We start from the raw sequence: 19,395 nt of genomic DNA on the forward strand, positions 1-19,395 counted from the left end.
CAAAAACTGTCTGAACATTTCATTAGAGAATTCAAAGACAAAGTAAATTGGAGTGCAATTTCAAAATATCAAACACTATCAGAAAACTTTATAAGAGAATTCAAAGATCAAGTACATTGGAAAAAGATTTCAAGATATCAAGATCTATCTGAGTATTTCATAAGAGAATTCAAAGATCAAGTAAATTGGGAAAGGATTTCAGTTCATCAAAAACTGTCAGAAGATTTCATAAGGGAATTCAAAGACAAAGTAGATTGGAGAGGAATTTCATGGTATGAGATGCTATCTGAAGATTTCATAAGAGAATTTAAAGACAAAGTAGATTTTAAATGGATTTCAAAACATCAAACACTATCAGAAAACTTTATAAGAGAATTCAAAGATCAAGTTGATTGGGGAAAGGATTTCAGTTCATCAAAAACTGTCAGAAGATTTCATAAGGGAATTCAAAGACAAAGTAGATTGGAGAGGAATTTCATGGCATGAGATGCTATCTGAAGATTTCATAAGAGAATTTAAAGACAAAGTAGATTGGTATAGAATTTCAAGGTATCAATATTTATCAGGAAATTTCATAATAGAGTTCAAAGACAAAGTAAATTAGTGCGCAATTTCAGAAAATGAAAAACTACCAAAAGAACTTAAAGACATAGTAAATCGCAATATTTCAAAAGGCTTAATTGAACATATTTTATGTAACTTAGACTCAAGTAATATTCATATTGTCAGACTTTAATGATGTGAATAAAAAACTTTTTTATGAAAAAATTTTTCATAAAAGATGTAAGATTAATTTACAACAGCTCTATTTGTGAAAGGGTTATAAGTAGAAACAACATTATAAATAGTTACAATGTGTATTACTGTATCAGCAGAAAGATCTTCCTTGAATCTAAATTTTAATTTTACGTTTGTGGTACTCTCCTTTATGCTTTCAGGTTGGCAGGTACAATCAATAGCTATTATGGGATATTTGTTGACATAATCATTTAAAGAACAAATTGGTTTCCCTTCATTACCATAATAAGCTAGTTTGAAATTTTTAAACATTTGATAAATTTTATTATAATCATTTTCTGAACTATTTATATTTAGTTCAGTTTTAGGATAATGTTCATTATTGTTGAGAACAGCTTGAACGTTTTCAAGGCCACATAAATCAAATTGACTATTATCCACTTTGATGTTATCATTTCTATTTTTTTGCATCCCAATAAGAATAAATATTGGATTCCCATCACAAGTATATTCACATGTATACTTTTTTGTTGTTATACCAGTTTTAAACTCATATCCCCAATGTCTAAAAATTTGTGGTAAATCTTTTGAAGCCAGTATTTGTTTTAGACATTTGTTTTCCATTTCTCTTCTCAATTTTACCTGTGACATTATCAACGCAACATCTGTAAATTTTATAGTAATAGTATGTTCATTTGCAAAAGTACTATCAACTTGAAACATATTATTATAATTATTGAGATGGGTTTTTGTTAACCTTAATTCATGTGGGACGTGAAATACATAATCCTTGTGATCCTCATGATAACCAAATAGTGTTTCTAAAGGATCATACAAAGTAAAATACCCAGATTTGTTCAGAACATTTGAGTTTGGAGAGGAGATATTCCAGCCTCCATCATTGTAAATCGAATCAGAACCAAATGAAACAATTCCTTTCATAGTAGTAACCACACCTGGCTCTTCAACTGAATCTATTATTTTATCACATTCCAAATATTCAATTTTTGAAAATAAATGTGGTAGTGGATTAGTAACAAATGATATTTTTTTCAAATCAAGTTCTGCTACAGCACTCTTGTCAGAATTTTTAGTCACTGTAACAATTCCTTTCACAAGTAATCCACTTCTATGTGGATGGGTAATGACATCTTCATTGTATGTTCTTATACGAATTTTACTATTTCCTTTATTTATGTCATCTTGTGGAGAGGGTCTGTAGACTACAAAGTCTTCACTTTCAATGTAATTTTGTATCATATTTATAATAGGAAAAATTTTTTTTATTAAAACTTGGATTTTAAAAGTTCTTCATTATAGAATTTCCCTTCAATTTCTTCACCATCAGTATCTTTAATAGAATAAGTTACAGGAGTTGTGTGAAATATTTCATCAACTACAAAAATTTCTTTAGTCCAGTTATTCTTGTACTTGTTATCAAAAACTTTTTTATATGCAAATATTCTAACTCTATCTCCTTCCTTGAATTTCTGATGTGATTTACATTTGGGTTTATTTTTGTTAAATTTCATCAAAATTTCCTCTTCATTATCCTTATCAACTTTAATAGGTGGCATACCAATAGTTCTATGAACATCTTTTGTGTTATATTCTTCTAGTATTTTAGGTAAAATATCGATCCATCTGAAATTCTTCCTCATCTCAAAATAAATTTTCAACTTTTGATTTAATGTTCTGTTGAAACGTTCAATTATTGCAGACTTTTCCTCATTATTGGTATGATACATTTTAATGTTGTGTTTTTTCAACATTGTCTTGAAAGTTTGATTTACAAATTCCCCACCTTTGTCCACATGAAGTAAATTGGGTTTTCTTTTCGAGATTTTCAAAATATTTTCAAAAGCATCTGTAGCTGCTTTGCCTGACTTATTCTTCAAAGGTTCAATCCATACAAATTTAGAAAATGTATCTTCAACATTGAGCATATATTTAAAACCATCATTTTCTTTGGAATATTTGTCCATAATTAATAAATCAGCTGCCCATAAATCGTCAATACCTTTGGTTACAATACTTCTTTTACAAAATTTTTTCCTAATAGGTGCATGTAATTCTTTAGCTTCTTCCATTTATTTATTGTATATAAAAAAATCCTTTAAAACTTTGTTTAAAAATTTCATTCACATTATCACAATCTTTATCAATTACTAGAAAGCCATACTTAGTTTTCCAACAAATATTGCACATTTCCAAATATTCATCAAATGTTACTAAATGTGAGACATGATTATCGTAGATGTGTCTCGAATTTCTAAGATCTTGCATAAAAATTGCCAGTAAATTAAAATTATCTCTTATACATTGTTTTGGACATTTTGAATAGGATTGAGCTAGATAAAAGCAAGAAATATTGTAATGTCTTCCTCTCAGATAGAAATTTGCTATTTTATCTTGAGGGTCTGTCAAAACATCGTCAAAAATTATAACTGAATTTGGTTTCATTTCTTCAGGTTCTTTCAAATCTTGAGGTAATATAGTACTAAAACCAATGTTCTGTTCTGGTGATGTTCTGTTGATAATATCTATTATGTTTTTCAATCGAATATATTTTTCTTGATGAGATGTTTTTGAGCAAAGATAAATATGGGTATATGTATTTATTTCCATTAGGATTTGAATTAAAAGATTGGTTTTACCACAACCTGATGGACCAAATATACCAGCTCGAATTACATTTGGAAAATTTCTATTATATCGTGGACCCACCTCCTTGTAATCATAATTTTCAATTTCAATAGGTATATCACTTTTAACTACTTTTATAATACGTTTTTTCTTCATTTATATTAGGATTTTTTTTTTGTATTATAAATATGAGATTTGATTTAATAGGCGAACGTAAAGGAGAAACTTTATCTTCTTACATTCACACAATATTTAAAAATAGAGTTAATCTGTGTTCTAATAAACTCTATGGAGTTTGTTTACTCATTCTTAGTCTCTTTAATTCTTTAATGAATGTAAGAAAACATAACAACAGGTTTGATCTTGTAGATGATCAAGGAAATCACGAGGAAATTTATATTCCAGAAGGTGCCTACGAAGTTACGGATATTATCAACGCTATAAGAGATAAAAAATTCAACTCTTTATATAATGTTGAGAGAAAAAATATACGATTTGATCTTTCAGAAGATGAAAAGAAGATGATTACAGTTCCAGAAGGAATTTATGATGTGGATAATCTAGAGAGTACAATCAAAGCAAAGGAATTTGATAAACTAAGTACAATAATACAAAAAAGGGAAGATTTACATCTAGATAAGTTATTAGATAAAGAGTGTCGTCATTACATTCACATTCCTGGAGATAAGTACAAAGTAGAAGATATCTTACAAGCAATTAAAGAGAGAAGGTGTGCAGCAGATAAATTGAAAATGAATTTAACACCATATACTCATAAAGTAAAGATAATATCTGAAGGTAAAAAAGTTGACTTTAGTGTACCCAACTCTATTTGTAGAGTTTTGGGTTATAGTGAAAGGGTTTTAGAAAAAGATGTAACACATCATTCAGATAGAATGATTGACATTTTTCCTCTTACTGCTATTCAAGTAAAATGTAATTTAGTGAATACAAATTATGAAAATGGAGAAGGAGGAGGTGGTGTAATATACTCCCACCCCTGGTCAGCTCCAACAGGTGAAAAATATTGGATAATCCCATATCACTACTTATACTATGAAATAAATACACATTCTTTCAGGGAAATTGTAGTTCAGATTGTAGATCAAGATGGTAATCTGTTGGATTTTGGTGATGAAAAAATTTATGTAGCATTGGATATTAGAGAAATGTAATTTTAAGAGAAATTCTCTTAAAATACTTAGAACTCAGCTAAAAATTTCAAACAAAGATGTCCACAAATAACTTGATTGAAATTTTGCTTTTGGTCAACATTATAATATACATTCTTTTGAAAATAGTTTAGTACTTCACTAGGAGGTCTTTCACCAAAAGAATCAAAATAAATTATATAATCATCTTTCTTGAAAAAACAAACCCAATGAGATCCAGGTCCAATAGAATCATCTAAATTGATAATCATGCTTTCATTTCTTCCAATTTGTTTTGGTAGTTGATCTTTCATAAACACTCCCCTAAAATAAGGTATACACAATTCCTTTGCATATAATTCTAGTTCCATATTGGATAAGGGTTTAATAGGAATTTTTATTAACCTCCCTTCCTCTTTTTTTTTTTGCTTTCACATTAACCCCAGCACCTTCAACAGGTTTTCGATGAGAAGCTGGATTTAAATATAACCCCTCACCTTCAACAGGTTTTCGATGAGAAGCTGGATTCAAATATAATCCTTTTCCTACTTTCTTCATAGCTAATTTGATATCTTTAGAATTATTTATAAATTGCAAAACCTTTTCGTTGTTTTCCAAACCTGTACCAGACTTTACTGGTTCCTCTAGTATATCAGTTAGTTGTTTGTGAAGAGGTTTTTCTTCTTTATATCTTTTTTTAACTTCTTCAACTAACTGATTGTTTGCTCTATGATTGCTATAGGCATCAAAACCATTTTTAATTATGGATGATGCTGCAGCTATAGCTGGTAATGCAGCAACTAGAGCAGGTAAGAAACCTCCAGTTTTATTATTTGTGTTGATAAATTCCAATTGTTTTGCAGACAACTTTATCTTGACTGATTTCTTTTTAGTACGCGCTTTACTGATTTCCTTCTTTTGATATGTTGTCACTGGTAAATAAGTCTCTTTCATCACACTGTTTTTTGTTCGAATCAATTGTTTGTGATCCAAGTTTAAAGTAATTGGTTTCCCTAACTTTATTCCCTCTAGAATTAACAGTTGTTCTTTTTCATCTAAATTGACAGGAATTTTTTCATAATTTTCCTTTTTCATACCTGTACAAAGTACCTTTTTACACCCATGGCAGCATCCACAAGCTGAGCTTGTTTTTCCAATTTTTTACTTGTATCTTTATCACGTGCAATATTTGAAGCTTCTCTCTGTAATATATAATCAGCTTCATGAAGTTCAGCAGGATCTTCCATCAATTCATAAGCAACATCATGTCTCCTAGATGCATAATCCAGTTTATTTCTTGGTTCAACTCCTTTCAATATTTGTAAAGTTGGATTTGTCCAGGGTCCAGTAAAATTATGATCTTCTAAATGCATGGGAGGTAATGGAAGCTTCTTTATTGCCCAATTTGCAACTGTACCCAACATACCACTACCTTCTTTCACTTCACCATCAAACATCACCTTGGGAATTCTTTGTCGAATTTTGTCATTCAATATAGTTTTAAAGTTGTTACTATTCATGTTTATTACAGAAAAAAAAATATCATTTCTTCTTTTTGCGTCTAATCACTTTTTTTCTAAATTTCCAAATACTTTTCAAGAGAATCGTCATCAAGAAAATACATGTTTTCATATTTTGATGCTGGGAGCTTGTTCTCCCACTTTGTGTATTAGAATTATTTCCTTCACTACTACATGGAGAGTCACTATTCATTTTATAATAGGAAATTTTTTTTTCAAAGTTCTTTAAGTTCTTGCAAAATCCTAACAATTTCATTTCTTAAATGAGGGTTGGAATTTCCAGCTTTCTTTTCACCATACAAAACAACTAATTTATCAAACAATTCAGGCAAGTTATCCCAATAAATATATTTATCCCCAGATGTGTTGGCATACAAATTCATTTTTTTGAGATGATTTAAAATTGGTACTATTGCCTTACCATCTAAAGATCCTTTTTGAATCTCTGAGTAAATTGTGATTAATTTTTCTAGATAACTATCTATGCTATCACTTTGATACAACCCTCCCCCCTTTTTCAGATATTTATCCAGTAAAGGTTTTATTACAGAAATGTATTTGATTCCACAACTTGATTTCACTCTGGAAGATGGATTATTATTTTGTTTATAACTACTGGTTTTATCAATAATTTTCCAAAAATCCTTTAAATCTTCAGAATCATACTCATTTGGATCTGGATTTTTTAATGTCAACAACTGCCATAAACCATGAGTTCCTTTAAATTCAATACCACCTTTAAACTTGATGTTATTACCATTAAAATTAATTTCTTCATTGCCAATCATCCATTTATTAATGTCTGGATCATATCGAATCCCAAAAGTAGTATCACAAATTTCTTTTTTATCATCAGCAGCATAAAATTGTAAATATTGTTTTGCTATTTCGCCAAGAACATTTTCATGAGAACTATTCCACTCAAGCATATTTTGGGTAGGTTGTGGGAAGGTTTCTGGAAGATTTTGGGAAGGTATTTGGAAGGTTTCTGGAACATTTTGAGTTATTTGGTTTCTAATTTTTTCTAGTGGTGTAATGATTGGTTTAAACTGTTCTTCTAATACTTCTTGCTTATAAATTTTACCTGCTTTACTTGCCTGATACATTGCCTTCAATTCCTTTCTTATATTAACATTTTCATTTACTAAATTGTAATTATTGCTCATTTATAGTAGAAAAATTTTTTTTCCTATTATAAAATGAAGTGTGCTGGTATTATTCTGTTTACCCTTTTTGTATCAACTTTACAAGAACATGATTTATTCTTTAGATCTCAAAAAATAGTCAACAATGAGGGAGTTACACTATTTTGTAACGTTACATTTTCAGAACAAGAATTTGTGTATCAGCTGGAATGGCTTAAAGATGTTCCTTTTGACATTCCAGAACGTTTAAGTATCAATAAATTTGAATATTTGAATTCAACATCGAAGAAAAAGGTTGAGGTTGTATCATTTTTGAAAGTTATAAATGAAGGACAATACATGTGTCGAATTAGAACAAAAAAATTTGGTGAATCTTCAAGTAACTATTACTATGATTATTTGGTAGTGTCGCAGCAAAATTTAAAGAGTCAACAGCATTTGGTGACAAAAACTTGGGTAAAATTGCTTATGGAAACAGAGGGAGTCAATACAAAAATTGAATGTGTTTATAATTTTGAGAAATTTCAGTCAAATAATAAGTGGTTCAATTATAACAATGAATCCATCATTTCTAATGAGCGAATTCGTACCACAGACTTGTTTATTGAAATCAAAAATCTAACTTTTACAGATCAAAATGCGTACAGATGTGTGAGTCCAAACAATGAGTTTTATACAGCTTTAGTGGTTACAAAAAATTATAAAAAGTGGTAATATCTTTTAGAACAGTGTTCTAAAAGAACAAAGCAGTTAATTAGATGAATATTTCCATCCTAAAGAAAGGAATATTTTTCTGCATATTTCATCACATTCCCTCTTGTTGCCAAGTGAAATGAAATCTTCTGGATCAAAATTGTGACCATCTTTCAACATTAATTTATGTAAAAGAAATTTCATATTTATAAAGTTTTTTCTATGGCTATTTATCAAATCAAATTGATTGGAAAATTTTTCAAAATCATTTAGAAGTTGTTGTTCTAAATGGGAAATATCACTTGGTTTCTGCCCTGTTAAATTAGAATGAATTAGAATATAATCGTCATAGTGTTTATGATAACCTAGTTCTTTCAAGAAATAAAAAACAGTTGATTTTTTCACTTGTCCAAATGTAGATAAAGCTTCTTGTAAATGTATATAAACCTCTGGACTTATAAAATCAGTTTGTTTTCCTTGATATTTCTCCAAACACTTTTTGAAATTACTTAACCTATTGTAGTTTGAATTTTGTTTCTTGAAGCAATGAGGTTTAGAATTATGTTTGTAGTGAATTACCTCGGCAAAACATTTTTTGCATATTAAAATATTATCTCGATCTTTGAAAAATTCTCGAGTACTTCCACAGTTTTGACACCTTTTGGATGAATAATACTCTTTTTTTGATACATTGCATATGAGACCAAATCTCTGTGAAGCTTCCTTCATAATCTCATAAGGAATGATTTTTTTCATTTCATTCAAATATGTATTCACATTTGTTTTCATCAAGTTTTCTCTCGTTCTCAAATATAACATCAATATGCTTTCTGAAAATTGAAACTTGTCCATGTTTTTAAAATCATTCACAACTTCAGGAGAAAGAGCATCCTCAATGTTGTATGTTTTCACTCTTTGCTTAGATTCTTGAAATAATTGAATATTGTTCCTTAAAGTATTTGTTATAAAATTATCCAATTCTATAATAGAACTCATTTTATTATAGAAAACAATTCTTTTAACTATTACATTTTTTTCCTAGATACCCAATCTTTCAATTCACATATGAAATCTTCTGATAGTTCTTGATTTTCTAAGATTTCTTTCCAATCTACTTTGTCTTTGAATTCTCTAATGAAATGTTCAGACAGTTTTTGACTCCATGAAATACATTCCCAGCATACTTGGTCTTTAAATTCTTTAATGAAATCTTCAGCCAGTTTTTGATGGCATGAAATCCAATGCCAATTTACTTGATCTTTGAATTCTCTAATGAAATGTTCAGACAGTTTTTGATGACCTGAAATCCAATGCCAATTTACACAATCTTTAAATTCCATGATGAAATCTTCTGATAGTTTTTGATAACGTGAAATTTCTTCCCAATTTACTTTGCCTTTGAATTCCCTTATGAAATTTTCTGATAGTTTTTGATAACGTGAAATTTCTTCCCAATTTACTTTGTCTTTGAATTCCCTAATGAAATCTTCTGACAGTTTTTGATGAACTGAAATTGCAAACCAATATACTTTGTCTTTGAATTCCCTAATGAAATCTTCTGACAGTTTTTGATGAACTGAAATTGCAAACCAATATACTTTGTCTTTGAATTCTCTGATTAAATTTTCTGATAGTTCCTGATTACTTGAAACATCATACCAATTTACATGAGAGAGTAATAATTTAAGATGCCCCTTTTCATTATTGATCATATTATTATTTTATAATAAGGAAAAAAAAATTTTAACCAAAGTTATTTATATTAGTGAAGAGAGAGTTTTCAAATGTGTGATAAAATTCTGTCTTTCTACTTCTAGTTTATAATGTCCCCAAGGTAAAGTTTCATTGTCAAATATACATCTCTTGTCATCAAATGGAGATAAACCTCTTTTATCTTGTTCAAATGTGTAAATATTATGATTTTTACTTTGTATAATTTTCTGCTTGAAACTCTTTGTTATTTTCTTCTCTAAGCATTCTTTATAATCATTATGGGTGATTTGATTTTTGATTACATGTTTCTTCACTCCTTTTGCTCTTTTCTTTTCATCTTCTTCAAATACTTTGATGGAGTACAATTTAGAAGCTAACCCTATGAATTCTTCAATACTTTTTCCTTTCATTTCATCTTTGAATTTACCAATAACTTTTTTATTAACTTGAGGAATACCATATATATTATTCTCAGGATAGTCTGATGTGTCAAATTCATCAATCATTCCTTTCATATCACTGTAAAAGTCTGGCGTTTTTATTGACAAAATTAATGAGTCTGTATCAGTATACAAAAGTTTAACATCATTTTTATATTCTCTCTTCAACCTATAATAGAAATCATACATCAATGTTTTTGAAATATCTAAAATAGAAACACCCACATAAATTGGTTGATTGAAATTGATGTGAGTTTTTTTCATGTGAACAGCTGCAAGATCTTCTGCAAAAAATGTTGATTTTACAAAATTTGGTTTTGAAACATACTTTGTATATTTTTTACCTTCACTAATCAATTTTATATCCACATGATTTCGCACATTCATCATTGTTCTACCAAACACCGAGTTATTCATCAATTTAAAAAAGTCTTTTTCAAATTCATTTTTTGCATTTTGTCTATGCTTTGTATTTTTATCAATATATACTTTCATCCAATCTGATTGGTTGAATTGAATAACTCTGTGAATTTTTTCCAATTTCAAACCTGCTTCAAGAGCCTGTCTAAGATTCAAATAATGTAAAACATATTTCTTCTTATCATATAATGTTGTGAATAATTTAGGAAGTCTATTTTCATCAATAATATTTTCTGCACAATAAGGTAGATCAGAATGATAATCATGTAATGTTTCTGGATAGCTTAAATCAACTTCAAACAGATATCCTTTGCTTTGGTTATCTCTCATTTTCAAAATTCTACTGTAAGTAAAATCGTTTGGATTTGCCCACCAAAACCCTCCATATGGTAAATGTTTACTCATAGCCCATCCATATAAATTATTTGCATCCAAATACTGAATGAATGTTGATTCTTTATTTTTATCAAATTTTTCACCCATGTACTTATGATTGGCTTTTTCATATCTATTTGAACATTGGGAAATTCCACCACGCTTGGCATTTTCAAACATGTACAACATGTCTACATCAGTTATCAATTCCAATTTTTGTTTTGTTGTTTTCAACATGCAATCCCAAGCAAATCCGGGGGTAGTATAATACCAAAGTGGATCTAACTTGTAAATTTCAAGTGCAGTTTTTCTGAAATTTTCAATCACATCTGCTAGCAAGAGTACATCAATTTTATTGTACAACATTGTAAACTCTTTTAGATTTTTAATGTTGAAATGTTCCCAAATTTTTTGAGCACGTAAAAATTCCTGTTCATCTACATGTTCATCATTCAAGGAGTTGTAGAAATTTCCCCTAGATGGTAACTCTTCCTCATCATATTTTTCTAATGAGTCCATATAATCGTAAGGGTAAGCCAATTTTTCAGTTAACAAATTGAACAATGAATCATTTCCAGGTGGTACTGTATTATCAAACCATTTCTTTAAATTTTTGAAATGACACATTTCCAAGTTTTTAGCCAATTTAGAAAGTGGTTCAGATAGAAATTTGTATGAATCTAAAAATCTAAGTTCTATTTTAACCTCTTTTCCTGAATAGTGTTGAAACTTTACAACTTTTGAGAAGCTGATGTAAGATTCCTCATTATTTGGAATTAGTTTTAAATTATCTGTAGTTCCAGCAAATTCTTTGACTAATAAGTGGGAATCATAACCAGAAAAGTTGTGAAACAAGACGGGTATGAAACTAGGTACATTGTAATTCAAGTTGCAAAGACTATGAGCTGCACCTCTATATTCACCTGTTATATGGTCATGATCCTGAACTTTCTTTTTATTTTTTTCTTCATCATCTAATTTCTCTTTCAAATCTAATTCTAATTTCTCTAGTCTATCAGTCAGTGTTTGATCATCATGATACTTTAAAATATTTGAAGTAATTTCTATTTCTTTTCTCAATTTATTAATATTTTTTTCCATCATAGGTGGGAAATCACTCAATTTTCTTTCACAAATATGACATATTGTTGCTTCTTTATATTCACATTTTTGTATATTGGTCAGTTTCTTCATTTTTTTACAATTATATATGTATTCATTAGCAATACGTACTGCATCTTCTGATAATTTTTCACACAATACTTGAGGGGTATTACTTCCAAAATATTCAAACATGTTCTCTGATATTTCTCCATTCTCATATAAAATGTAATAAACACAACTAATTGGTACGTGCTCTTGAATTTTTTGTGTTTTAGCATCTTCCTCTACTTTAGTTTTTTCAAGTTTTCTAAGTATACACTCAAAATCAGCTATTATTGTGAAAGGAATTTTCATTGATCGATTATAGTTTGTAAATTCACAAATGTTATCACTTTTAAGAGGAAGTTTTACTGCAACTGGATCATGTACTTTACAGCTTTCTCTATGTTCTAAATATTTAACTTCACTGTAAAAATGACAAAGGCACCTTTTGCACAAAAAATGTATTTTTTGAGTGTTTTTGGTTAATTGACTTTTAATCAATTTTGTTAGATCCTTAATCCAACAGTAGTGAGTATTTCTATCATTACTCTCTTCACATAAATACAATAAATCAACATGTTTTGTTTTCTCTTCTTTAGTAATATGTAAGGGATAAATTTTATAACGATCATCATGATGATAAACATTAATAGATAATCCACCTTCTACCAATTTCAATTCATTCACTTTATTTTCAAATTTCTCTATGTCTTTAATTTTCATCGGAAATTCAATATCTTTCAAAGCTTTATCAAAAGTTTTCTCATATGCTTTGTACTTTATTATTTCTTGTGGATTATCTTTTGCAGGATATAAACATGCTAAAAGTGACCATAAAAAGCATTTATTATCAGTATTTTTAACATTTATAATTGCTTTCTTATCTTTTAAAATTTTTGGAAGATCAATATAGGAACTTGCTCTAAGCGGGTCATATTTGTTTATATTTACTCTAAAACTATTGATTGATATTATTCGCCATGGACTACCTGTTAATTCATCAATGATATTTTCATGTCTATCAAGTACACTCTTCATTAAAGTTGAAATTCCATTTGTTAATTCACTTCTATTAGTAATTCTATCATTCTTAGTTTGCAAATGTTTGTATGCAATTTTTGTTTCATCTCGAGTGTCTACATAAGTTGCAGAAACACAAAAATTCACTTTAATACCACTATGCTTTTTCATCCATTCTTGAAGTAAAGAACTAACATGTTTTTTCATAAAATGTAAAAACTTTGACATATCTTTAATATCCCAGTTATTTTTCATATCAAATTGAGCATGTCTAGATTTAAAATTTTCATCCACAAATTCCCATTTGGGCAGAGGTAATGTTTTATTTGAGTGAAAATCGAGTAACCTTTCTACTATTTGATCTTTTCTCAACTGTTTATTAATATTGAAATTGTTATCCTGAATAAACTCAATCAATTTCTTTTTTGATAATTTCAACAATTTTTCTCTATCAATATTAATAGCCTTGATTTTATCTTTGTTCACTAACAAATCTGATTTTTTCATTTTATCAACATTTTTCATTCCATACCACTTCAATTCCGTCTTTAATTCTTTCACATTAATCTTGACTTCATTGTGTTTCTTTGTTTTTAAATGTCTGGCATAGTTCTTGTATGTAATTTTACACATACACTTCTCACATGTTCTTAAAGGTGCTTGGTTATCCATTTTATTATAGTTATTCATTTTATTATTGAAATTGATTTCTTTAACTAATGGATCAATTTCTAAAAGATGGTGTACTTCAAATGCAAAAAAATTCGTTCACAGTGGAAAAAATTCATTAGTTAAAAGAATCAGTTTCTATGATAAAGGTGTTGGTGTTTGTGTTACCGCTTTATTAGAGATAATGTTTTCTTTAACTAGTGGTATAATGGTAATGTTGTGATGAAATTTTTGCATTTGTTTGAAATGTTTAAGTTTTGAATGAATTTTTGCATTTCATTGAAATGTTTAAGTTTTGAATGAATTTTTGCATTTGTTTGAAATGTTTAAGTTTTGAAAGAATTTTTGCATTTCATTGAAATGTTCAAGTTTTGATGAAATTTTTGCATTTCATTGAAATGTTTAAGTTTTGAATGAATTTTTGCATTTGTTTGAAATGTTTAGGTTTTGATGAAATTTTTGCATTTGTTTGAAATGTTTAAGTATTGCAAAAAATTTTGCATTTCATTTCAATATCTAAGTTTTGTAAATATTTTTGCATTTGATTGAATGAAAAACTATGTGAAGGTTTATGTGAAATTTTTCACATAAGTTTCCACATACTTTTGAATTTAAAAAGTATTGTAAGAATTCTTACTCCAGTGCCAGGAAATACATTTTATATCTACTAGTGTGTCTTTTAGAGTTGAAAACGTATAATTTTGCGGTATATTTATGCAAGAACTTCACTCAGAAAATCTCAAATTTGAGGCATGCCTCTTCCCACATTTTGAAAGTAGGTAATTGTATTTTCAAACTCAGTGGGGTTTGATCATGGAGAATTGACAATAGTATCACACATGATAGCATCATTTTGAATAATGAATGAGGGTGAACCCTCCATTCCAAATCACCACGTTCCCATCCTATGTGACTCGATGATTTCCTACCTGTCTTAATGCCTTTTTGATTTCATGTGTACAGCTGGAAAATTTTCTATACAAGTAGGTACCTAATTAAAGTACGTAGTTCCTTTTTTAAAGCGTCGAGTGTGAAAAGAAATGAATATGATTATGTCAATGCTAAGGAAGTGATTTTATTTTAAACATTTATGCTAGCATAAGGCTATTGGAAAGATACGTTATACATGGTAAATAATTAATCAAGGCTGGTATCAGGGCTGGGGGTAATCTTGGGAAGACCGTATTTGTTTATCAATCCATTGATCACCCTGTTGGCCACCATTTGAGGAAGAGCATGATCCCATTCATACTTTATTGTTTTATCTATCTGTGGAGTGCCATCTTCCTCCAAAAAGAAATCAAGCAATTCTTCCAAAACTTCATTTCCAGTTAGACCAACTTGATGATAAACGCTTTGGATGCTGGCATTTTCTTTATTATCATCCAAGTATGTGTTGAAATTATCCACCCAATTCAAGTATTCCAGATCGGTGGTGTCGACTTCGGGTGACTTTAGAAATTGCACTAATGATTTCACTTCATTGTCAACAATTTTCCTTAATCCTACGGCATTGATTTTGGTTGTATCATTAACTCGAATTTTCTTGAACAGTTGTTTTGGTAAAATTGCCTGGAGGTCTTGCTTGGATTGTTCACCAGTTCGAGATGCATTTTTCAATACTTGGGTAACCTTTTCGGCAAGTTTTCTATTTTGTTTGATTTGTCTGAGCACATCACCCGCATCGAATTTCTTATTCCATAAGGTGTCCAGGGATGTCGATTCGATTGTACAGGTGCATTCTTGCTCATCGTTGCAGGATGCTGAACTTTGAGAGAAGTCTTGTAGTTTCATAATGGATGTGCACTGAACGCGGCAACCAAGTTCTTTGAAAAGTATACAGCTTAGAGAAGGAGCATCCTTGGGTGGTGTCGAGCTTTGAACCGGTTCAACATTGGCTGAAATCATTCGGGTGGTTGAGATTATTAGTGAATGAAGCATTAGTACAAATTTTTGGCATTGGATAATAACATGGTAAAAATTTTACCTGAAATAATGCCGATGAGAAAGATGCCACAAATTAACAATGTGTTATTCATGATGAGAGTTGGAGGTTTGCTTGGATGTCTGTGAAACAGATGAAACCCAACAGTTAAATATCGAAAAATAAAACCGAAAGTTTGAAATGAAGACATGGCGTAAATAATCTGACACTATGACACTGATTCAACGTTTTCAGATAAACTCTAGATATCTTGGAAATACGTCAAGATATGCAATTTTTCGAAAATTCATCAATCATTGAAAAATCAACAGAGGGCGAACTCTCTTAAAAAATTTAGTTGTCAATGAATTCTGGATTATTGTTTGAATGAGTGATTAAGATCAAATGATTAATCTCAAGCACCAAACAGAATATGAAATGTTTGGCTTACAAGTTTCAGGAGCAATGAAAATCGAAAGATGTGTCGCAGTAGGTACCTGAAATTTTTTTTTTGCATGTTCTTTTGGTGTATGGTGTAGCTTGGTTCAGTTCAAAAAATTGTCTGCGAGTTTGGATATCTCAGGTTTAAAATTTTCAATTCTGTGTTTTTTAATATTTTCAAACCTCATCAGTGATCAGATCCACTTGTTTAATCAGATCAGTTCTGATCTGGTCAGATTTAGACGTGACCATGTAAATCGGTGTTTGATGGACCACATTAGACCAGACCTGTTTGATCAGATCATTAGTTCTGACCTTTCTCGATCCAATCAGATCAGATTTTGACCAGTTTATTGAAAATCAGAGAATTCAAACTCAAACCAAAAAAATCCATTCGCAGTGAAAAATTATCACACATGATCAGATCCGGACATTTCATGGATCAAATCAAATTCAACCTCAATAAATTAGATAATAAAAGTTTTGATCTGATCAGATCCAATAATTTTCTCTTGTGTTTTCAGACGGTCAATACCACCGACTTTTCTCAGAATTACATGCATAAAATAGACATAGATAATATGGTATGCATTAAACTTGACTTACGTGTTTTTGGAGCTTTGAAGAGTTCACACTTTAGTTACACTGAAGTCAGCTTGTTTGCGATAACTATTTTACGCAGTGAAAAGTTTCCTGTTTTATAGTAAAATAGAGCAAAGAAACGTGATCGTAGTACATGTGTTTTTACCTAATTGAGAGTGACAAATTGTCATTCATTAATTTGTGACCTTGATCTACATCTATAGGTTTTGAAGAAATGAAAAATTCTGCGTAGGTATCGTAGATCAGTAAGTAGGTACCTAATAATGCACGTGGTGTAGATTGGCTGTCACAACATGTTGTTGCTGCGAACAAACTCATTACTTTTTGGCCTTGATCTTTGGCCAGAGCGTCGTGAAATGAACTGCGTAAATGAAATTAACGAAGGATCGTTAATCAGGTGTACCAACCTGCGAAGAAATTATCGATTAGTTTTTCCAATAAACGTTACAGTTTCTTTTTTCCTGGAAAGAAGTGTCATTTCAATGACATCCGAGTGCAATTGCATTCGTGGAATTTTTCAAATGAAGTTCACCTTGCTTGTCATAGAATGATGCATTTTCCCAGTTTTAATATCAATACGAATCGTTTTTAAAAAAATGAACGTAAAATATGAAAAATTTCTCAAATTTCGTGAAATTGCTCCTCGTACTTTCATGCACTTTGACTACTTTCAAATATTTATGATTTTTTGTTGAAGTGATGAAGAAAATCTGAATTCCATAAATTTTCAATTTTTCATTAAAATACCTTAATTTATGGTGAACTCATATTTAAAAAAAAATCTTCTTACTCCTCATCCTTGCTTCCAATTTATTTTTCAAGATAAAAAAAAATAAAAAATAACGATAAAAAATTTTAAATCTCCCAAAAAATATGTATCAGAATTACTTGCTTCATTTTTAAGTATTAGGGTCATTCCAAGTCAATTGGACCAAGAAGTGGTAGGGGGGTACGGCGATTTTTTTGAAATTTTTCCTGTGGAAAGACCTTGAAGGGATGACCAATGGCGCAAATCGCAGCCCTCTAGCTCATTTTTAAAGGCAGCCAGGGGGTGTCAAAGTTTTCAGTGATTCTAAAATATCATCCATTTCAGCAGTGGATTACTCGATAACCGCGATACCTACCAAAATGGAACCTTTTCTCATGATTAGAGGTTTTGATAGGCTTTTTGGTGTTATTAAAGCTCTTTAATACAAGTATGGAAATAGATTATACTCTTAAGAAAGTCATAGGATTTTACGTAAGTTTTACGTACTGCGCAGTGCGCGAGCAAGCATCAAATCAGCTGTTCACGTACAACGTTGCACCCCATTGGTTGCTCCACCCACCTCCACCGCGTGACGACACCAACCTGCCATGCGCAGTACGTAATACATACGTAAAATGCTAAGACTTTCTTGAGAGCATAATCTATTTCCATACTTGTATTAAAGAGCTTTAGGTGTTATCATGAAAATCAGTGTTGCCACTTTTTTCGTACAAAAAATTAGCTCAAAAACATTTAAAACGTAGTTTTTATATCGTTCCGACTCTCAAAAATTCTGAAAAAAATATATTACGCACAACTTTTCATGCTGAACAACATATTAAAAAATTGGGATGGTAACATGTTACAAAGTTGATTTTAAAAAATTCGAAGTTTGCGAAAAAATGCAATTTTTTGATGAAAAAAGTTTTTAAAGGTGAAGTTGACCCATTTGCCCCCTGTTTTTACGTATCTGTCGAAAAAGTTGAAAAAACTCGTTCACTCGATGAAATGAACTCCTCACAAAAAAATCAAAATTCGAAAAAATTCAATTTTCAATTTCAACCATCAAAAAATAGTTTAAATTTATTCAGTTGTCTCATTTTGACCACTTTCTGACGTATTTCATGAAGAAGTCAATAAAAATTAAGTACACTCACAACAAAAAAATAAAAAACCGTTCATTATTTGAATCTTTTAGAATTTTGATTTTTTTGTGAGGAATTCATTTTATCGAGTGAAAGCGTTTTTTCAACTTTTTCAACAGATACGTAAAAATAGGGGTCAAATGGGTCAACTTCGCCTATAAAAACTTTTTTTCATGTTTTAAATCAAAAAATCGCATTTTTTCGCAAACTTTGAATTTTTTTAAATTGACTTTGCAACATGTTACCGTCCCAATTTTTTAATATGTTGTTCAGCATAATGTTGTTCATAATATATTTTTTTAAGAATTTTTGAGAGTCGGAACAATATAAAAACTACGTTTCGAAACTTTTTGAGCTAATTTTTTGTACGAAAAAAAGTGGCAACACTGATTTTTATGATATCGCCAAGAAGCCTTTCAAAACCCCTAACTATCAGAAAAAGTTCTATTTTGGTAGGTATCACGGTTATTGAGTAATCCACCGCTGAAATGGATGATATTTTAGAATCCCTGAAAACTTTGACACCCCCTGGCTGCCTTTAAAAATGAGCTAGAGGGTTGCGATTAGCGCCATTGGTCATCCCTTCGAATCGTTTTTCCACAGGAAAAATTTCAAAAAATCGCCGGACCCCCCTTTGTCCAATTGGCGTGGAATGCCCCATAAATTAAGTATAATCTAATCAGATACAGTCATTTCTCGTTACTGAATCTCATCAGATCTATCCAACTGAAACTTTGAGATTCGGTCAGATATGATCAGATCAAAATTGTTGAGGACAAATTACGATTTTCAGCAAGATGGGGTCTACACCTACACCAGAAATCAGAATTTAAAATCCTAATTAAGAAACACTTGACA

At 30.1% G+C, this 19,395-nt stretch overlaps 1 protein-coding gene across 1 annotated transcript; it reads right to left on the bottom strand.

The window, feature by feature from the left end:
• Positions 1-14,726: 14,726 nt before the first annotated feature.
• On the bottom strand, positions 14,727-16,774 carry LOC135844768 (uncharacterized). Its single transcript, XM_065363113.1, has 3 exons — positions 16,648-16,774; positions 15,664-15,743; positions 14,727-15,574 (listed from the first exon to the last, which is right to left on the bottom strand). The coding sequence occupies exons 2-3, from the start codon at positions 15,713-15,715 to the stop codon at positions 14,814-14,816; spliced, it is 813 nt and encodes a 270-aa protein (XP_065219185.1). The 5' UTR covers positions 15,716-15,743; positions 16,648-16,774; the 3' UTR covers positions 14,727-14,813.
• Between the last annotated feature and the right edge of the window lie 2,621 nt (positions 16,775-19,395).

Source organism: Planococcus citri, chromosome 4 (assembly GCF_950023065.1).
Source record: "Planococcus citri chromosome 4, ihPlaCitr1.1, whole genome shotgun sequence".
NCBI lineage: Eukaryota > Metazoa > Arthropoda > Insecta > Hemiptera > Pseudococcidae > Planococcus > Planococcus citri.